General features: G+C 43.9%; 1 protein-coding gene across 3 annotated transcripts in view; it reads left to right on the forward strand.

The window, feature by feature from the left end:
- Nucleotides 1-20,258, forward strand: part of LOC141105581 (RRP12-like protein) — an 80,303-nt gene that overhangs the window by 19,016 nt on the left and 41,029 nt on the right. For all 3 annotated transcript variants that reach the window (XM_073595503.1, XM_073595504.1, XM_073595505.1), the window contains 7 exons: nt 1,512-1,633; nt 2,450-2,514; nt 4,275-4,437; nt 13,213-13,367; nt 14,689-14,756; nt 16,984-17,077; nt 19,299-19,457. In XM_073595503.1, the coding sequence (XP_073451604.1) occupies nt 1,512-1,633; nt 2,450-2,514; nt 4,275-4,437; nt 13,213-13,367; nt 14,689-14,756; nt 16,984-17,077; nt 19,299-19,457 (826 nt within the window). The remainder of the gene's footprint in view (nt 1-1,511; nt 1,634-2,449; nt 2,515-4,274; nt 4,438-13,212; nt 13,368-14,688; nt 14,757-16,983; nt 17,078-19,298; nt 19,458-20,258) is intronic.

A 20,258-nucleotide genomic window follows, 5' to 3' on the forward strand; every position in this document is an offset into this window, starting at 1 on the left:
TAAATAATGCAAAGTCTTTAAAATTTTCAGTTACATTATATGGCAAAAACGTTTGTGACCTCCAGGACCATTACACCTATGTGAACTTAGACATCCCATTTTTAAACCATGGCAGCTAATTTTGGAGATGCCCCCACCCATTTTCCACTCTTCTTAAAGGTTTGTCCCAAAATCTTAGAGCGTTGGTGGGAATTTGTACCCATTTGTGAGGTCATGTTGGGTAATGTGACCCAACTCCCAATCTCTGTTCCAGTTCATCACAAAGGTGATAAGTAGGGTTGAGGTCAGGGCTCTGTACAGGACACTCCAGTTCCACCACACCCAACTGGTCACATCATCGCACCATGTCTTTATGGAGCTGGTTTTGTACACGGGAGGGTGGTATAGTCATGGTGGAACAGAAAAGGGTCTTCACCAAACTGTTACCACAAGGCTGAAAGAGCACAATTGTCTACAATATCCTAATATGCTGTATAGGATCCCTCGTTGGAAGCACCTGAACGCTATTATTTAGAGGGAGTCCACATACACTATATTGTCAAAAGTATTGGGACGCCTGCCTTCACATGAACTTTAATGGCGTCTTAGTCCGTAGGGTTCAATGTTGAGTTGGCCCACCCTTTGCAGCTATAACAGCTTCAACTCTTCTGGGAAGGCCCTCCACAAGGTTTAGGAGTCTGTCTATGGGAATGTTTGACCATTCTTCCAGAAGAGCATTTGTGAGGACAGGCACTGATGTTGGACGAGAAGGCCTGGCTTGCAGTCTCCGCTGTAATTCATCCCAAAGGAGTTCTATTGGTTTGAGGTCAGGCCAGTCAAGTTCCTCCACCCCAAACTCGCTCATCCAAGTCTTTATGGACCTTGCTTTGTGCACTGGTCCAAATCATTTGGTGGGGGGGGGGGATTATGGTGTGGGGTTTTTTCAGGGGTTGGGCTTGGCCCCTTAGTTCCAGTGAAGAGAACTCTTAAAGGCGTCAGCATACCAAGACATTTTGGACCATTTCATGCTCCCAACTTTGTGGGAACAGTTTGAGGATGGTCCCTTCCTGTTCCAACATGACTGCGCACCAGTGTACAAAGCAAGGTCCATAAAGACATGGATGAGCGAGTTTGGGGTGGAGGAACTTGACTGGCCTGCACAGAGTCCTGACCTCAACCCTATAGAACACCTTTGGGATCAATTAGAGCGGAGACTGGGAGCCAGGACTTTACCCCAAGCCCAACCACTGAAAAACAACCCCACACCATAATTCCCCCCCCCCTCCACCACATGATTATGACCAGTGCACAAATGAAGGCTTTACAACCACTTTATACATTTGCAAAAACAGCTCTGGCCACGAAAATAATGAAATCATATTCAATGTTAAAAGCATATACTGGGGTAGCACAGATGTGACCATATAGTCTATTGGCTGAGTGAGTTGTAGCCGCTTTTATCTACACCTATAGAAGTAGAATGTCTGTTATGAACTCATAGATAATGTGTCATTCTATTTTTTTTTTGTCAGAGAGACGTTCGACTTTCCCCGCAGCTGGCTGGTGCCTGTGATCCGCGATCATGTGAAGAACACAGAGCTGGGATTCTTCAGCAGATACTTCCTACCGCTGGCCGCTACTGTGAAGAAGAGAGGTGATTCACCCCTTTGAATTGTCCTTTTTGGCCACAAAAGAGGGCGGGGCCTTAACGCCTTCATGCTGCACATATAACGCATGCATGGACGGGCGAGGTTCCCAAGCTGGGAGTGCACTCCCAGCATAACGACTGAGCTGCCATAGTGGTAATGATCAGGATGGGCCAGCGGGATGGGCTCCGAATCATGCGACCACCAATCGCAGTGGTCACGTGACCTGGCAGTTATTCCCACCTTGGCGCAAAGACCCAGTTAAAGGGACGCTGCGTCTAGACATGAATCATGTGACGTTTTTGCATTTTTACTGAATATATAGATCCATTCACGACAGTCCTGCTACAGAGGAGCATTCACTCTAATGTTCTCTCACATGCAGGAGAGTCTTATTTTGCTCAAATTTTAACCACTTGCCCTCCAGAAGGTTTACCCCCCCCCCCTTTCATGACCTGGCCACTTTTTGTGATACAGCACTGTTAATTTAACTGACAAATTGCGTGGTCGTGCGACGCTGTACACTAATAAAATTTATGGCATTTTTTTCCCACGAATAGAGCTTTGTTTTGGTGTTTGATCAAATATTTGACCTGCAGTTTGAATTTTTTGCACTATAAACAAAAACAATGTCAAATTTGAAAAGGGGGGGGGGGGGGGGGATATTTACTTTCTGCTATATAACGGACCTATATATAACATATAACTCGGACTGCACCCGTGAGGTCCGAGTCCTAAAAACACCTCAAATTCGTTTTTGGAAAATTCTGCTGAAATAATTTTGCTTGTCTGTAATAGATTTTTTTTGTTCTATTATTCTTCAGCTGGTGAACTGGCTCAAGCAGGAAGAAACCTCGAGGCCAAAATCTATGAGACTCTCCAGTGGCAGGTAAGTCGTACCTCCCAGTGTTTCTATAATTGAAGTGGACATACAACCATCACACTTATGAGGTTGAGATCTCATCCCAAAATCACGGCCATTAAAGCGGACCTCCCTTAATGAGCTATCTGTGCTAATTACATGTATTTGTTCAAACCAGTGGACTTTCATATAGTAGCACGCTGCTTTGTTTACTATGTTTCCTGTCCCACTGGTCCACCCTGCCTGTGCTCTCCATGCCACCATTCTCTGTGCTGGCCCACCGATGACATCTGTGTCAGATCTCTAGGGGGAGAAATATGATTCTCTCCCAGAAGTGACGCTGCTTTAGCTGACCCTGCTCCCTTCCTGAAGGGACTCTGCTTAAAGCTGACCCTGCTCCCCCTCTCCCCCGAAGTGACCCTGCTCCCCCTCTCCCCCGAAGTGACCCTGCTCCCCCTCTCCCCCGAAGTGACCCTGCTCTAGCTGACCCTGCTTCCATGTGTCGTCCCCCAACCCCTCACCCCACCATCTTGCATGGCTTTCACCTGGATCTCCCTTCATGTCTAGCGTCTGGATCAACTAGCCGGCGCTTCCACCGGCTGGTCATAGAGGCGATCAAAGACTGGAATGGCTTTGATTGCCTCTATGATATAGGAACCTGGAAGCGATGAGCTTTTGTCACTAGAAGTTAACGGCGCCATTTTCACAAATGAAAATCGTTGATCACACTGATCTTGGTGTATTAAAGTGGTGTTCCGGCCAAAATTATACTTTTTAGATAAAAATACCCATATAATACACAAGCTTAATGTTTCTAGTAAAGTTAGTCTGAAAACTAAGGTCTGTTTTCTTAGTTTATAGCAGTAGTTTGTTATTTTATAAACTTACAGCAGGCCGTGGCCATCTTAAGTCTGGGCATCTGAAGCCAGACTGTATTTCTTCCTGGATCTCATCCTTGCAGATCTCGCACATGCTCAGTGCAGCACAAGCAGTGTAATAGGTTTCGGGTCAGGTTTCCATAGCAATGGCAGTGTCAGAGGGAGTTGCCGCCCCTTCCCAGGAGGCATTGCAAACAGGAAATGATGCAATGAGCCACAGCTAGGGAGGAGGAAGTGAAAAATGAATACAGCAGATATACAGTAGGTGCTGAGAAAAAAAAATGTAAAAATATCCAATTCGTTTGCAGTGCACAGTTTAGTGAGGGATTCTGAACAGTTGTAAAAGTGGGTGGAACTCCACTTTAAATGCTTTTAAGAGCAGAGGAGGGATTTGGGATCTTATAGACCAATGATATCTCCATAAAGAGTACCTGTCACATGCTTATTGCTGTCACAAGGATGTTTACATTGCTTGTGACGGCAATAAAAGTTATAAAAAAAATTTAAAGCGACTGTAAAAATCATAAATAAATAAAAAAATAAATCGAAGTGCTTCTTGTTGACACTGTTTTTTACTATAACAGCCTTCACTCTTCTGGGAAGACTTTTCACAAGACCTTGGCGTGTATGTGGAACTTGGTGCCCATTTGTGAGGTCAGGTACTGATATTAGATGAGAAGACCTGGCCCGCCATCGGTGTTCCCATTCATGTTTAAGGTGATCAGTAGGGTTGAGATCAGGACTCTGTGCAGGACACTGGAGTTCCTTCACGCCATGTCTTTCTGGAGATGGCTTTGTGCATCCGAACTCAATAATTTGGAGGGGTGTCCAGTCCACATATACTTGGCCATAAAATGTAACGCACAATAAACATAGTAACCTTTCTCCCCCCCAATTTTTGTTTCCCAGATCTGGACGATGTTACCCGGATTCTGCACCAAGCCCACAGACGTGGTCGTTTCCTTCAAAGGAATTGCTCGCACTTTGGGAATGGCAATCAGTGATCGGCCGGACCTTCGACTTACTGTGTGCCAGGCTTTGCGTACGCTCATCACTAAGGGATGCGAATCAGGTAGGAGGAGCCAGGATTTCATGAACGTTTACATTTTGTGGGTTATTGTAATTCATGCAATATTAGATTATAATGTTTACAACCTGGCAGTCAGGACCATCAGTAGCAATACAGTCTAGGACAGGGGTCTCCAAACTGCGGCCTGGGGGTCAGGTGTGGCCCTTTTTTGCCTTTATCTGGCCCTTGGGGCACTATGCCATCCACTTTTACCAACGACGGGGCAGAATTGCTGGGGCCAACGACGGGCCAGTTGCTTCCCGCTGACGCCAACGACGAGGCAGTATTGCTTCTGCTGATGCCAACTTTGGGGTGCCTTTTCAGGCACCCCTAAACTGGCCCTTTGTTTAGAAAGTTTGAAAACCCCTGGTCTAGGGGAGCCTTTCTCAACCTTTGTACCCCAGAGGAACCCTGGAAATAATTTTTTAGATCTCTGCTAACCCCTAAGCATTAGTCCATGAGGAGTCATTGGTGGGGATCAGTGGGAGGAATACCCCACTTGCAGTGGCAATCAGAATGTCACCCGCACTAGTTTTGCCAAATGGCATTGGACCTGGAGCTATGTCAACACCATCAGATTGAGCGGTCAGCTCGAGGAAACCCTGCCCATCTCTGAAGGAAACCTAGGATGCCATGGAACCCTGGTTGAGAATTGCTGGGCTTGGAGAGCTAAAAAAAAATGCACATCCTGAAAGTAGAAAAATCTAGGACGTCTATTTATAAAACTTTTCACCTAAGATTCACACATTTTCACAATGTAATTCAATTAAAAAAATGTTTATATGACACAAAATGTTATTTCTTTCTCGAACATCACGGGACACAGAGCCACAGTAATTACTGATGGGTTATATAGGTATCACTGGTGATTGGACACTGGCACACCCTATCAGGAAGTTCAACCCCCTATATAATCGCTCCCCCCTTGCAGGGATACCTCAGTTTTTACGCCAGTGTCTTAGGTGATGGACGTGTAAAGATGTCCTGTGCTGAGCTCCAAAGGGAATATCCTAAGATCCTATACTGGGGCAAGCCAGGCGAACCGGATCCATTCAAAGTGTCTTTTCATGGCCGAATTGAATGGTACCCGGGCCTCGTGTCCGAAGAAACAAGGTTTTACCCGTAATGCTTCTCTTTTTAGAGAGCTGGACCCCGCAGATCAGAAAATGGCTTTAAACTTCCTAATTTCTGGCAAGGTGCTTTACGGTCCCAGAACTGTTGGATCCCCCTATTCGTAGGGGGCCCCAGTCTCTGACGGTTTTTTCAAACGGAGCCCACCGTGAGAGGTGAAGATTGGGTCTGTGTAAACAGCACCCTGCAGCTGGATAAGGTAAGAGGAGATTCCACAGAATTTTTGAGTTCTAGTGGCTTTTCTCCTTTAAGGTAAATGCATGCTATGCCTATTGTGACCACCGGGGGCTGCCAAGAGCACAAACCTGCACATGCTGACTGTCTGTCTCAGGTGTTGTAATCGCTGATTATGTCCCAGCGTCTCAAGCAGGCTGCAAACAGGTAAGGTGGAAGGGGGGATTTCTCATGTTTGAATGTTCCCCCCCAGGCTAGAGAGGGGCCACAGGGGTCTAGAAAGTGGTTATACCACCCGGGCTCTGCGGCCTAATGGCCACCATCTCTGAAGATAGCCATTCAGGCAGATCTTGTTACCAGCCTCCCTCCTTCCCCCCCCCCCCATCCCCAGCCTTTCTCCAGAAGCATGACAGGAGAGTCGGCAGTGCGGGAAGCGCTCGTTTTTTTCAAAACTCGAGGGGGGGGTGCGGTAGAGGAGGGGGCGGGACGTCAGCACAGAGTGCTTAGACTCCCACTCAGGCCAGCTGCAGGCTATTAAAGGCACTCTGTACAGGTGCACTCAGCCTTCTGAGAGACACAGAGCTGACGGTCGCATGTAAGGTGGGACACAGGCATTCTCCTAGGCAGCATTTACTGAAGTAACACCAGACTGAGCATTGGGTAGCAAGGCTTTTAGCCAGACTACATCGCTCAGCGGGCAGTGTTCATTTGTATACCTCACACCTTGTTGCTTTGCACTATGGGTAGAAGAGGTTCAAGCACCCCAGGAACCAGAGACACTAGGGGATCTCGTTCAGGTTCTGAGGGCCCCCTGTCGGCAGCATCCTCCCCCCCTAAAGATGGGCCAGGGACGGCTAGCCGGGGAGAGCCATCGGGGTCAGGGACTACACCTGCCTCTGGCACTTCAGCCCCTGTATATATTACACAAGAGGTTTTTTCCTCAACCATTAATGGTCTAGAGGAAAGATTAATGGCCGTGATTACGTCTTCACTCAGTGGAAGAAAACGCACTAGGCTTTCCTCTGTTCCCCAAGACCCTCAGACAGAGGAGCTCCGGGATAAAGGAGATGAATCCCTTTCAGAGGATCGGGATGGGACGGATGATTCCTCTTCGGGGGGAATCAGGTGGAGAGGGACCCTCTGCGACTTCCCAAGAGGAGAAAGTCTTAGTGCAGATCCTCACTGGATTGGTCCGCTCCACATTTAAGTTGCCCATACCTGAAACTGCTAAAGAATCCTCTTCTGCTTTGGGGTCACTGAAACCTTTCCAAGCAGCACATGCTTTTCCTGTTCATACTTTACTTGAAAAGCTCATTTATTCTGAGTGGGATCACCCAGACAAACGTTTTTTCCGCCGAGAAAGTTTTCAACACTTTATCCGATGGAAGAAAAGTTTATTAAAATGTGGGGAATACCGGCTATTGATGCCGCCATTTCCTCCGTAAATAATAGCCTGACTTGTCCTGTAGACAATGCTCAGATGCTCAGGGATCCTGTAGATAAAAGGATGGAATCCCTATTGAAGGATGTTTTCTCCTTAGCAGGATCAGTGGCCCAACCTGCAGTAGCAGCGATTGGAGTCTGTCAATACTTAAGAGACCATGTTAAGCAGGTCATCAAAGTATTACCTGAACAGCAGGCCCAGGGGTTTGCTAACCTTCCAGCGGCCTTATGCTTTGTGGTTGACGCCATTAGAGATTCTATCGTGCAAACCTCCCGTCTTTCACTGGGGTTGGTGCATATACGTAGAATCCTATGGTTGAAAAATTGGTCAGCCGAAGCACCATGTAAGAAGCTACTGGCTGGGTTTCCATTTCGTGGTGCAAGGTTGTTTGGAGAGGACTTGGATAACTATCAAGAGAATCTCTTGTGGGAAAAACACTCTCTTACCTGTCAAGAAGAAGAGTAAGCGTCCCTCTTTCAAACGGACTCTTTCCCCAGCGCCGGGGGCTTCAGCCTCCAGGCAGTCTCGACGGCCGCCTCCATCGGGGTCCAGAGACAAGAGTCAACCCCAGGGACAAAAGAAGTCCTGGGGAAAGAAGCCTACTAGGCAAAACACTAAGACCTCTGCATGAGGGGGCGCCCCCGCTCACTCGAGTGGGGGGGAAGACTGCGACAGTTCTCAGAGCTCTGGCACGAGGACTTCCAGGACAGATGGGTAATCTCCACGGTAACCTTAGGGTACAAGCTGGAGTTTCAGGAATTCCCTTCTCCTCGGTTCCTCAGATCAAATGTTCCCAGAGACCCAGAGAAGAAGCAGTCGCTCCTTCTAGCGTTAGAGCGACTTTTGTCGCAGGAGGTCATTATGATAGTTCCCGCAAAGGACCAGGGATTGGGCTTCTATTCCAACCTTTTTACGGTCCCAAAGCCAAATGGGGATGTCAGGCCCATTTTGGACTTAAGGGATCTGAACCGATTCCTAAGGATTCAGTCCTTCCGCATGGAATCAATTCGAACAGTAGTTCCCACCCTGCAGGGAGGAGAATTTCTGGCATCAATAGACATCAGAGATGCATATCTGCATGTGCCCATTTTTCCTGCTCATCAGAAGTTTCTGCGCTTCGAGGTAGGAGGGCGCCATTTCCAGTTTGTGGCTCTGCCTTTTGGGATAGCCACTGCACCTCGAGTGTTCACAAAGATCTTGGCTCCTCCTCTGGCCAGATTAAGGGCTCAGGGTATAGCTGTCATAGCATACCTAGACGACCTGCTCTTGATAGACCGGTCGGTAGCCTCTTTGGATGGAAACTTGAGGACCACGATCAGGTATCTAGAACACCTGGGTTGGATCCTCAACTTAGAAAAGTCTTTCCTAAAACCAGTAAGAAGACTGGAGTATTTAGGTCTGATTATAGATACAAGCCAGGAAAAAATATTTCTACCCCAGGCAAAGATCACTGCTTTGAGAGAGCTGATTCTGACAGTAAGGACCAAGAAGGGTCCCTCAGTCCGCCTTTGTATGAGGCTACTAGGGAAGATGGTGTCTTCATTCGAAGCAATTCCCTATGCTCAGTTTCACTCAAGAATGCTGCAGCACAGTATTCTGTCGACCTGGAACAAGAAGGTTCAGGCATTAGACTTTCCGATGCACCTGTCGCATGCGGTGCGTCAGAGCCTCAATTGGTGGCTCATACCCGAAAACCTGCAGAAGGGGAAATCCTTTCTACCGGTTACCTGGACGGTGGTAACAACAGATGCCAGTCTGTCAGGTTGGGGAGCAGTTCTGGAACAGGCTGCGGTCCAAGGGGTATGGTCCAAGACAGAGAGGACCTTACCCATCAACATTCTGGAGATCCGGGCGATACATCTAGCTCTAAAGGCCTGGACTATCAGGCTACAGGGTTGTCCGGTCAGGATCCAGTCCGACAATGCCACAGCAGTGGCTTATGTCAATCATCAGGGAGGCACCCGGAGCCGAGCTGCTCAAAAAGAGGTGAACCAGATCTTAGTCTGGGCAGAGATGCATGTGCCATGCATATCGGCAGTTTTCATCCCGGGAATAGAGAATTGGCAGGCGGACTATCTAAGTCGCCAGCAGTTACTTCCAGGGGAATGGTCTCTGCATCCCGACGTCTTTTGGGCCATATGCCAAAGATGGGGGGTTCCAGATGTAGATCTCTTTGCATCCCGATTCAACAAAAAGATAGACAGATTTGTGGCAAGGACAAAAGATCCTCTTGCATGCGGGACGGATGCGTTGGTGATTCCGTGGCATCGGTTCTCACTGATTTACGCATTCCCGCCTATTCTGCTACTACCACGACTCCTTCGCAGGATCAGGCAGGAAAGGAAGTCGGTACTTCTGGTGGCCCCCGCTTGGCCCAGAAGGACTTGGTATGCAGAAATAGTAAGGATGACGGTGGGTTCCCCGTGGACACTACCGGAACGCCCAGACCTGTTATCTCAAGGTCCAGTGTTCCATCCTGCCTTACAAACGCTAAATTTGACGGTTTGGCTATTGAGACCCACGTTCTGAAGAGTCGTGGGCTCTCAGGTCCTGTCATATCTACCTTGATTAATACAAGGAAGCCAGCTTCCAGGATGATTTATCATAGAGTCTGGAAGGCTTATATAACCTGGTGTGAATCCAGAGGTTGGCATCCCAGGAAATATGTCATAGGTAGAATCCTTGATTTTCTACAGATGGGATTAGAGATTAAGCTGGCCTTGAGTACCATCAAGGGCCAGGTCTCTGCTTTATCAGTATTATTTCAGCGGCCACTTGCTTCGCATTCTTTGGTCCGAAACTTTATGCAGGGGGTGATGCGTCTTAATCCTCCGGTTAAAGCGCCCCTAAACCCCTGGGACTTGAATTTGGTCCTGTCTGTGTTACAGAAACGGCCTTTTGAACCAATAAGTCAGATTCCTTTGGTCTTGTTGACAAGGAAATTAATTTTTCTGGTGGCCATCTCTTCTGCTAGAAGAGTATCAGAATTAGCAGCTCTTTCCTGTAAGGAGCCTTATTTGATTATACACAAGGATAGAGTGGTACTACGCCCTCCTCCTAGTTTTTTACCGAAGGTGGTTTCTGATTTTCATTTAAACCAAGACCTTGTTCTACCTTCCTTTTTTTCCAGATCCCTGTTCTCCGGAAGAGAGATCTCTACATTCGTTGGATGTAGTAAGAGCAGTTAAGGCCTATCTAGGGGCAACTACTCAGATCCGCAAGACGGATGTTTTGTTTGTGCTGCCAGAGGGTCCCAATAGAGGACAGGCAGCGTCAAAAGCTACCATTTCTAAATGGATTCGACAGTTGATCATTCAAGCTTACGGTTTGAAACAGAAGATTCCTCCGTTTCAGATCAGGGCACATTCCACAAGGGCTATTGGTGCTTCTTGGGCAGTGCATCACCGGGCCTCTATGGCTCAAATCTGCAAGGCCGCAACCTGGTCTTCAGTTCATACATTCACCAGATTCTATCAGGTGGATGTGAGAAGGCATGAGGATATCGCCTTTGGGCGTAGTGTGCTGCAGGCAGCGGTACAGGGTCCTCAGGTCTGATTGCACCCTACTTGGTCGTGGTTCCCCCCCCCTCAGGTAGCATTGCTCTGGGACATCCCATCAGTAATTACTATGGCTCTGTGTCCCGTAATGTTCGAGAAAGAAAAAAGGATTTTTTAAAACAGCTTACCTGTAAAATCCTTTTCTTTCGAAGGACATCACGGGACACAGAGGTCCCGCCCCTCTTCTAATACACTATATTGCTTGGCTACAAAACTGAGGTATCCCTGCAAGGGGGAGGGATTATATAGGGGGTTGAACTTCCTGATAGGGTGTGCCAGTGTCCAATCACCAGTGATACCTATATAACCCATCAGTAATTACTGTGGCTCTGTGTCCCGTGATGTCCTTCGAAAGAAAAGGATTTTACAGGTAAGCTGTTTTTAAAAAATCCTATTATCTATGATCACCTTGGTTTTGTATGTCATTCTGAGCTTCCCGGCCGTCTAGGGGGCGCGCGCGCGAGAGAGCTCCCCGCTGCATCGCTCGGAAGCCGATGTACGTGCCTGGCGGCCGCGATGCCCGCTGGGCACCCGCGATTGCCCGTTAACAGAGCAGGACTGTGGATCTGTGTGTGTAAACACACAAATCCACATCCTGTCAGGTGAGAGGAGACCGATGGTGTGTTCCCAGTACAAAGGAACACCGATCGGTCTCCTCCCCTTGTGAGTCCCCTCCCCCTACAGTTAGAATCACTCCCTAGGGAACACATTTAACCCCTTGATCGCCCCCCTAGTGTTAACCCCTTCCCTGCCAGTGACATTTATACAGTAATCAATGCATTTGTATAGCACTGATAGCTGTATAAATGTGAATGGTGTCAAAAGTGTCTATGTCCGCTGCAATGTCGCAATCATGATAAAAATCGCAGATCGCCGCCATTACTAATAAAAATAAATATATAATAAAAATGCTATAAAACTATCCCCTATTTTGTAGACACTCTAACTTTTGCGCAAACCATCAATATACGCTTATTGCGATTTTCGTAAAAAAAAAAAGTAGAATACATATCAGCCTAAACTGAGGAAAAAAATTAGTTTTTTTTTTTTTTTAAATGGGATATTTATTATAGCGAAAAGTAAAAAATATTGTGATTTTCTTCCAATTTGTCGCTCTTCTTTTGTTTATAGCTCAAAAAATAAAAACCGCAGAGATGATCAAATACCACCAAAAGAAAGCTCTATTTGTGGGGAAAAAATGATAAAAATTTAATTTGGGTACAGTGTTGCATGACCACGCAACTGTAATTCAAATTGCGACAGCGCTGAAAATTGGCTTGGGCAGGAAGGGGGTGAAAATGCCCTGTATTGAAGTGGTTAAAATTTTTTTTTTTTTTTTTTTTTTTTAATAGAATATTACTTAGAACCCCCAAAATTAGTTACTGCTACAGGGTGGCCATTCTGTGCAGAAGCACGTGTGTGTATGTTTTTTTTTTATATATATATATATATATATATATATATATATATATATATATATATATATATATATATATATATATATATATACACACACACGATTTCTGCACTTCTGTCTAGATGGGTGTACCCCTTCTGCTGTGATTTAGTCACAGCAGAAGCCAATCAGCGGGTGCCATCCAATGGATGTCCGCTGGCACCCGCTGATCATCAGGAAAGAGGCTGGACGGAGGTTGCCTATGTAAACAAGGCAGAATTCTGTTCTGACAGCGTGGTATGTGATGGATTTTCTTTCCCTGCAAAACAGGGAATGAAAATCCATCACATGCCATAGTAAAAGCACCACACACAGTACACGAACACTGGCTAGGCACACATTTAACCCTTTGACCGCCCCCTAAATGTTTAACCCCTTCCCAGCCAGTGTCATTAGTACAGTGACAGTGTTTTTTTTTTATTTTTTGATCACTGTATTAGTGTCTCTGGCTCCCACAAAGTGGGTCCGATTGTCAGGTGCAATATCGCAGTCCCGCTATAAGTCGCTGATTGCCGCCATTACTAGTATAAAAAAACAAAATAAATAAAAATTCCAGTATTTGTCCCATAGTTTGTAGACGGTATAACTTTCACAAAATCAAACGCTTTTTGGGATGATTTTTTTTTTTTTTTTTTAAACAAAAATATGTAACAGAATAAATATTGGCCTAAATTGATGAAGAAATATATATTTTTTTTTATTATTGGATGTGTTTTTATAACAGGTAAAAAAATGTGTTTTTTCTTTTTCTATTCTTCTTTTGTTTGGGGTTTTTAAATTTTTTTTATATGGTGTTTTTTTTTGTTTTTTTTTTTTTTTTTGTTTATTGCGCAAAAAAATAAAAATCACAGAGGTGATCAAATACCACCAAAAAAAAAGCTCTATTTGTGAATATAAAACTTTTTGGGGTATAGATTTGCACGACTGCCAGTTAAAGTAATGCAGGGCCAGTTCGCTCCTTTCATCTCTTCAGGTTCTCTGTTCATCAATCCTAGTTTTTTCGTTTCTCTCTGCAGAGTCTGATAAAGCTGAAGTCAGCAGGTTTGCCAAGAACTTTCTCCCTATACTGTTCAATGTGTACAGCCAAGCGCCTGCACCAGGAGAGGGCGCCACTCACAAGCTTCCTGTGCTGGATACAGTGCGAGTTTATCTAACAATCACAGACCAGCAGGTGAGTGGTTTATATATATATATATATATATATATATATATATATATGTGTATGTATATATATATATATATATATATACATTTTATTTTGTACTTTTTTTTTTTCTCTGTCTCTAGGGGATTATCGGTGCGGCTGATAGATTCACTTTTTTTTTTTTTTTTTTTTCAAGTATTGGTCAAAAAACTGACCGATATTGCTTCAAGGGTTTTTTAGCATTCCTTAGAGAGGACGGTCAGCTTTATTTTAATAACAATCGTTGCGGCTCAGCAGCCGCTCGGCTTTTATTACAAGCAGTGGGAAGGGACGTCCTTCCGCCGCTCGCCCGGGCTCTTCTATCCCACCGGGAGGCCCGAGCAACTGCCGCCGGCTGGCTGAAGACCCGAACAAAGCCGATGCTTCCTTAGGGTCTCGGATCTAGTAATCCGGAAGCGATGTCAAGGATTAGTGGCATCTTAAAGTTGCCAGTTTTTAAAAAAAGAAAGTATTCAAAACTGCCGATCTTGACGTTTTTGAATACTTTGAAGTGCAGTGGAGGGGTTTGGGATCTTTATAGACCCCCTGATCTCTCCATAAAGAGTACCTGCCAATGCCTATTACTGTCACACGGGATGTTTACATTCCTTGTGACAGCAATAGTAGTGATAATAAACAAAGAAAAAAATGTTTACACTGTGTTTTTTTTTTTTTTAAGTGTACAAAATATCGGCAGGAGAGGTGGCCGAAATATCGGTATCGTATCGGCACAGGAAAAAACATCGGTTGATCCCTAGTGCAGGGTTCGTGGGGGGGGGGGGGAGGCGCGTGCAGGGGTTTGTGGGGTGCGCGCGCGCCGCGTGCAGGGGTTTGTGGGGTGCGCGCGCCGCGTGCAGGGGTTTGTGGGGTGCGGCGCACGCCAGGGTTTGGGGGGGCACGTACAGTGCAGGGATTTGTGGGGTGCCGTATGCACAGATTCTGTGTTGACACGTGACAGCGGGGAGCAGTCGTTGAGGGCCGCAGGTAGTGAAATTAAGTTCTGCCTGCAAAACTGAGTGGGGGGGGGGGGGGGGGAGCCACATGACAAGGCCTGGTGGGCCGGATTACTTGTGTTTGGACGATTGTGGCGTAAGCCATCATCATCCAGTAGATGGGGGTGATGACAAGTCAAACTGCGATCCCCCCACTGCAAGAAAGGAGGAAAAAAGTCCAACAGATTTTTAGTAAATTCTGTAGCTCCTCCTTTTTAAATACATCCCAATAAATTCCTAGTTTGTCACTCTCCATATTGCTGCTGATTTGATGATATTTCTCCATCCTCTAACGAATAATTTGTTGGTGTTCCTAGATGGTCAGCGGCTTCCTGGATAAGGCCGGTGTGAAGCTGACCGATCCTGACAGTGCCGATTCCGTGAGGTGAGTCTCTTCATGTTTTCCATTTCAATAATCACTATTTATATTTTAGGAACAATTATCAATATGTTGAATATACTTTGCTTGGTAATGCTGCCTTTGATGCTGATGGGAACAAGTCCAGCGAATGATCGATATGAACAGAGGAGGGACAACATGACTGCACAGCGGTAGATTAGTCCCGGTATCTTTGGCGTGCATTGAAAGATTCCGATTCCACAGCCAGAGAAATATTGATAAATGGCATTCAGTTTTTATATTTTGTAATAATAAAATCAATTTCAGGTAGCAATTTGCACATCAACATGAGCAGCATTTATCTGCTTTATCATTGTACTTAGCGATGAGTATTAGGGATATACTGATACCGTTATCAGTGCCGATGCCAAGCATTTGCACAAATATCCGTTACTCATGCAAATGATGCCGAAACCGATACTTTGCGGTGCAAATTGCACCGATACAAGATGAATGGGTGCAAATCGCACTGCAAAGAAATTGCATGTGTTTTGAACAGGAATGTGGTGCGATTTCTGTCCGAATCGCATGCAGCTTTCCCCCAACCGCTCCTATATGTGTGTGTGTATATGTAGAAAGGGAAAAGCTCTGTCTAGTGGGCAGTTAATTAAAAATGTTTGAACTCACAGTACATATCTGGCCAAATTCAAAATCTGCGTAGGTGTCCCGCCGATGATCGAAAATCATGTGCTGTCTGGAGCCAGTTGGTTAGCTGGAGGAGGAGAATTAGGGGAGGGCCTTGCCATCCTAGGCTTATGGGGTTGTGTGTTTCTTTTGATACACACAGTGTAGGGAGCAACAATTCTAGTCCTCGCATGCAAGGGTGACTAGGAGAAGGTATCTCACCGCTCCAGGTGGGTCAGATAGAAGTAAAAGCCTCACCTCCAGTTTAGAAGCCCAGTTGCTGGCGATGCATATAGCAATTGGACATCAAAAGAAGTTCTGGACAGCCGCACTCCAAAAAAAAATTTGCCTTCTATTCAAAAAAGTGTCATCTAAAATACAAGTCACAGCAGAGTGGAAAAAAGTTTACGCGTTTTACACTACAAACAGTGCTTAATCATAGCTCGTGATGAACGGCTATGATTAAGCACTGTTTGTAGTGTGAAACGCGTAAGCTTTTTTCCACTCTGCTGTGACTTGTATTTTAGATGACACTTTTTTGAATAAAAGGCAAAATTATTTTTTGGAGTGCGGCTGTCCAGAACTTCCTTTGATGTCCAAATGCAAGGGTGACTCCATAGAATGTTGCAGGAGAAAGGAGCCACCCTGCACAAGAAAACCTGGGGTATTAATCACGGCACCAGCCTGAACTGTATAGCTGCCCAGTCACTTTTACAGTGCGGGTGGTGTGGCCTCCCCCTCTGGTTCCCAGGAGCCATGAAGACCACATAGAGTAACTTGGCGCACACACACTTGGAGGGAAGCCACGCCACCTGACCTTTGGGTACCTCCTGTCCTTTTAAGGGAGATCCCCAAGTCTTGATCTTAACCCAAACCCCTAACCCCAACTCTAACCAGCAATGAGGAGACCAAGGAACATCAGTTCCTCCATCTCCTCTGCAGTGAATGAAGGAACTGGAAGTATTCAGCTCCGAGCAGCCAGGGAAGCAGCTTGACCAACCACGATCTGTACTTGATTAGCTGTTTTAAAGGGCATCGGAGACATCTAATAAACCTCTGCTGTCTCCATAAAAGTACCTGTCACCTGTCCCATGCTGTCACATTGTCGCGGTTTGTAAATCAGCTCTTACACTGGGTGAATAGCTATGCAAATGTTGTGTTTGTATTAAAAAAAAAAAAAAAAAAAAAAGAGCTTAGTATTGGTATTCTCTGCTTAAAGCGGCTTTCAATATAGAGCGTAGGTACCTAATCCTACACTTCAGGCTTGCCCACTGAGCTATCACTCCAATCAATGTCTTTGTTGTCTTAGAAGTAAACATCGTCTAATTATGTTGTATAGATGATATATGCAGGGAAAAAGAAAAAAAAAGAAAAATTTCAGAACTTGCCTTGGACTGACCATATATATGGTTTTAGAAAAAGGGAAATTATTCATTAGTTTAATAAGGAGATAAGTATTAGATTTTCCAACAAGAATGTATTTTGGTCTGTAAATGATGAAATTCTATAATAAAGAAATATAATGGGGGGAAAAAAAAGAAGTAAACGTTGTATTCACTTGTTCGTTTGTTCATTCTTTTCTTTGTAGACTTTCTGTGTTGGATCTCATCGTAGCCATGGCTCCCTACGCTGATGAAGCCTCCATGACCAAGGTCTACCAGACTATTCTTCCCTATCTGGAGGTAGGTGACAATCGTCTCAATCACCAGATTAGCGACACGTCATTCACCCGACCTTGGCCTTTTTGTCTTTTTAGATTTACAGTGACTTTTGTGCAGTTAGTGCTCAAAGAACTTTCTTCTCGCAGTTAGGTAGTTTGGTTGAAAAAAAAAAAGACACAAGTCCATCCAGTTCAACCAATAAAAGAATAAAAAAAAAAAAAAAATCTTACAATCCCATATACACAATCCTATACCCACAGTTGATCCAGAGGAAGGCGAAAACCCCAGCAAAGCATTCTGCAATTTGCTAAAACGGGGAAAAAATTCCTTCTAGAACCCCCGAGAGGCAATTGGATATTCCCTGGATCAGCTTTGCCTATAAATATTAGTATCTCGTATTCAAATCATTCTTTGCAGCTATTACATTTTGTACCACCACCCCCTCCCTTTAGAATGTAAGCTCTACGAGCCGGGCCCCCCTGTACCTTTTGTATTGAACTGTACTGAAATGTTGTTGTCCCCCTTATACATTGTAAAGCGCAGCGTAAACTGTTGGCGCTATATAAATTTCGTATAATAATAATAATATTAGTTATATCGTGTGAGATATAAAAAATGGATTGAACCTACCACTACTTTATTCTCCAGGGTGTCTTCTTTCAGGAAATCCCATTTTTTTTTTTTTTTTTGTAATTTTCAGGCCTAAAATTATATTTTAAAAGTGTGCAAAAAAAAAAAAAGCAAAAACAGCTTTGGTGGTGAAAGGTGTAAAGCAGACCTTTCGGGTATCTGGTCCTTCACCCTCTTCCTCGGGTTCCTTTCATTCCACCCCTCCTCCCATCCTGCAGGAGTATCGGGCTTTTGCATCCTGCAAAAAGTCCAACCCCCGCCTCCCCATGCGTGCGATTGAATCGCAGCCTGCCCGCTGTGCCTCCTGGGATATGCATGATCGAGAGGCCTGCCCACTAAACCAGGAAGAGCCAGCAGCACCCCCCCCCGATGACGCAAGAGAGAACATGGCGGCATCCCCTACACCGCGTGCACAAAATCCGGTACGTGATTTTGCGCAGCCGGCTGCCCTTTTGCAGTTTATGTACGGTGGAAAGTCCAGAAGCGATTAAATATTTTTTTTTATTTAATTATTGATTTTTATCTACCATGGTTTATATATATATATATATATATATATATATATATATATATCTATCTATCTAGATATATGTATATATATATATATATATATATATATATATATATATATATATATATATATATATATATATATATATATATATATATATATAGAGAGAGAGAGAGAGATATAGAGATATATCTATATATATCTATATATATATATATATATATATATATATATATATATATATATATATAGAGAGAGAGAGAGATATATAGAGATAGATATATATATCCAGAACTTTTAATCAGTGATCACGTCATGACAGCAGAAAGCAACGTTTCGGAGTCGCACAGCACCCCTTCATCAGGCATTTGAAGGTCAGATGCCTGATGTAGGGGTCCTGTGTGGTTCCGAAACATTGCTTTCTGCTGTAATGATGTGGTCATTGATTAACCACTTCAGCCCCCCGAAGAATCCCCCCCCCCCCTCCTGACCAGGCCATTTTTTGCGATACGGCGCTGCGTCGCTTTAACTGACAATTGCGCAGTTGTGTGACGTTGTACCCAAACAAAATTGACAATTTTTTTTTTTTTTCCCCACAAATAGAGCTTTCTTTTGGTGGTATTTGATCACCTCTGCGGTTTTTATTTTTTGCGCTATAAACAAAAAAAGAGCAACAATTTTGATAAACGCACAATTTTTTTTTTACTTTTTGCTATAATATCCCAAGTTATAAAAAAAAAAGAAAAAAATTCTTCATCAGTTTAGGCCGACATGTATTCTACATATTTTTGGTAAAACAAATTGCAATAAGCGTATATAGATTGGTTTGCGCAAAAGTTTATAGCACCTACAAATTAGGTTATTGATTTATTATTTATTTTTTTTTACTAGTAATGGTGGCGATCTGCGATTTTTAGTTTTGGACTTCTGTCTTTTTTTTTTTTTTTGAAAGATGATAGAAGTTGGAATTTCCCGGTGAAGTATCAACCATTGCTGGGATTTCATTGTTTTTTTTTTTTCCCTTTTATGTACAGCGACTGGACCTTTTTGTATTGTGTCCTTTTTTATGTTGTATTATCCCCTCCTTTCTTCCCCCCTCAGGATAAAAATCACAGCTTGCAGAAAAAGGCGTACCGTGTGCTGGAGGAGATCTGCGGAGGGGAGAGGCCTCCATGCCGAGAGTTTATTACTAAGAACTTGGAGGAGCTAAAGAAAACTCTGCTGGGTTCCCTGAAAAGCGTTTCCTCTCCGGCCAAACGGGTGAGTTGGTATACAAGACATGTACTCGGGTTTTTGTAAACAAATACAAGGGGGGTAGAGCTGCAGGATTCTGGCCAAAATGAGAATCGCAATTTATTTTTTTCTTCAAATAAAGCACGGTGGGGCACTTTAAATTTTTTTTTTTTTTTTCTTATATTATTTCCCTTTATTTTTACACTGTCCCTTTTAAAAAATCAATTTTTTGGATTACTTTTATTTCTTTAAAAAAAAAAAAAAAAGTATAATTCTTTAAAGGATTGTTCCATTTATGACAATACATCAACAAATATCAAAGAAAAGAAGAGAAAAAAACTAAACAAAAAGGAAATCTCAAATAAACCCATTTTAGAATAAACTTATAAATCAAATCGAAACCAACCTTGCACAACAAATATAACAGATACAGCGACAAAAAAAATTAAATTTATGGGCAAAAAATAATGCAATAATAATACACCGCCCTAATAGAAAAAAAAAAAGGAAAAAACATTATCAAATCTAATAGGGTTCTATAACCTCCGCATATGATAATATATCAACTGTACATTTATAATATACATTATATTTATGTCGCTGCTTAATATCTTTCTTTGTCATTCCTTGGCTAATCTACTTTTAAGACAAAAAATAAAAGAGAAGAAAAAAAAGGAGCGAGCTGACCAACTCAGACTCAAAACTTCATGGCTTCCTACCCCCTTCTATTATCTCTTCTACAAGGAATGTAAACATCTCTTGTAATAGAAAAAAAGCATGACAGGACCTCCTAAATGTGAGATTTGGGGTCAAAAAGACTTCAGATCT

This window comes from Aquarana catesbeiana, linkage group LG08 (assembly GCF_042186555.1).
Source record: "Aquarana catesbeiana isolate 2022-GZ linkage group LG08, ASM4218655v1, whole genome shotgun sequence".
In the NCBI taxonomy this organism is placed as follows: domain Eukaryota; kingdom Metazoa; phylum Chordata; class Amphibia; order Anura; family Ranidae; genus Aquarana; species Aquarana catesbeiana.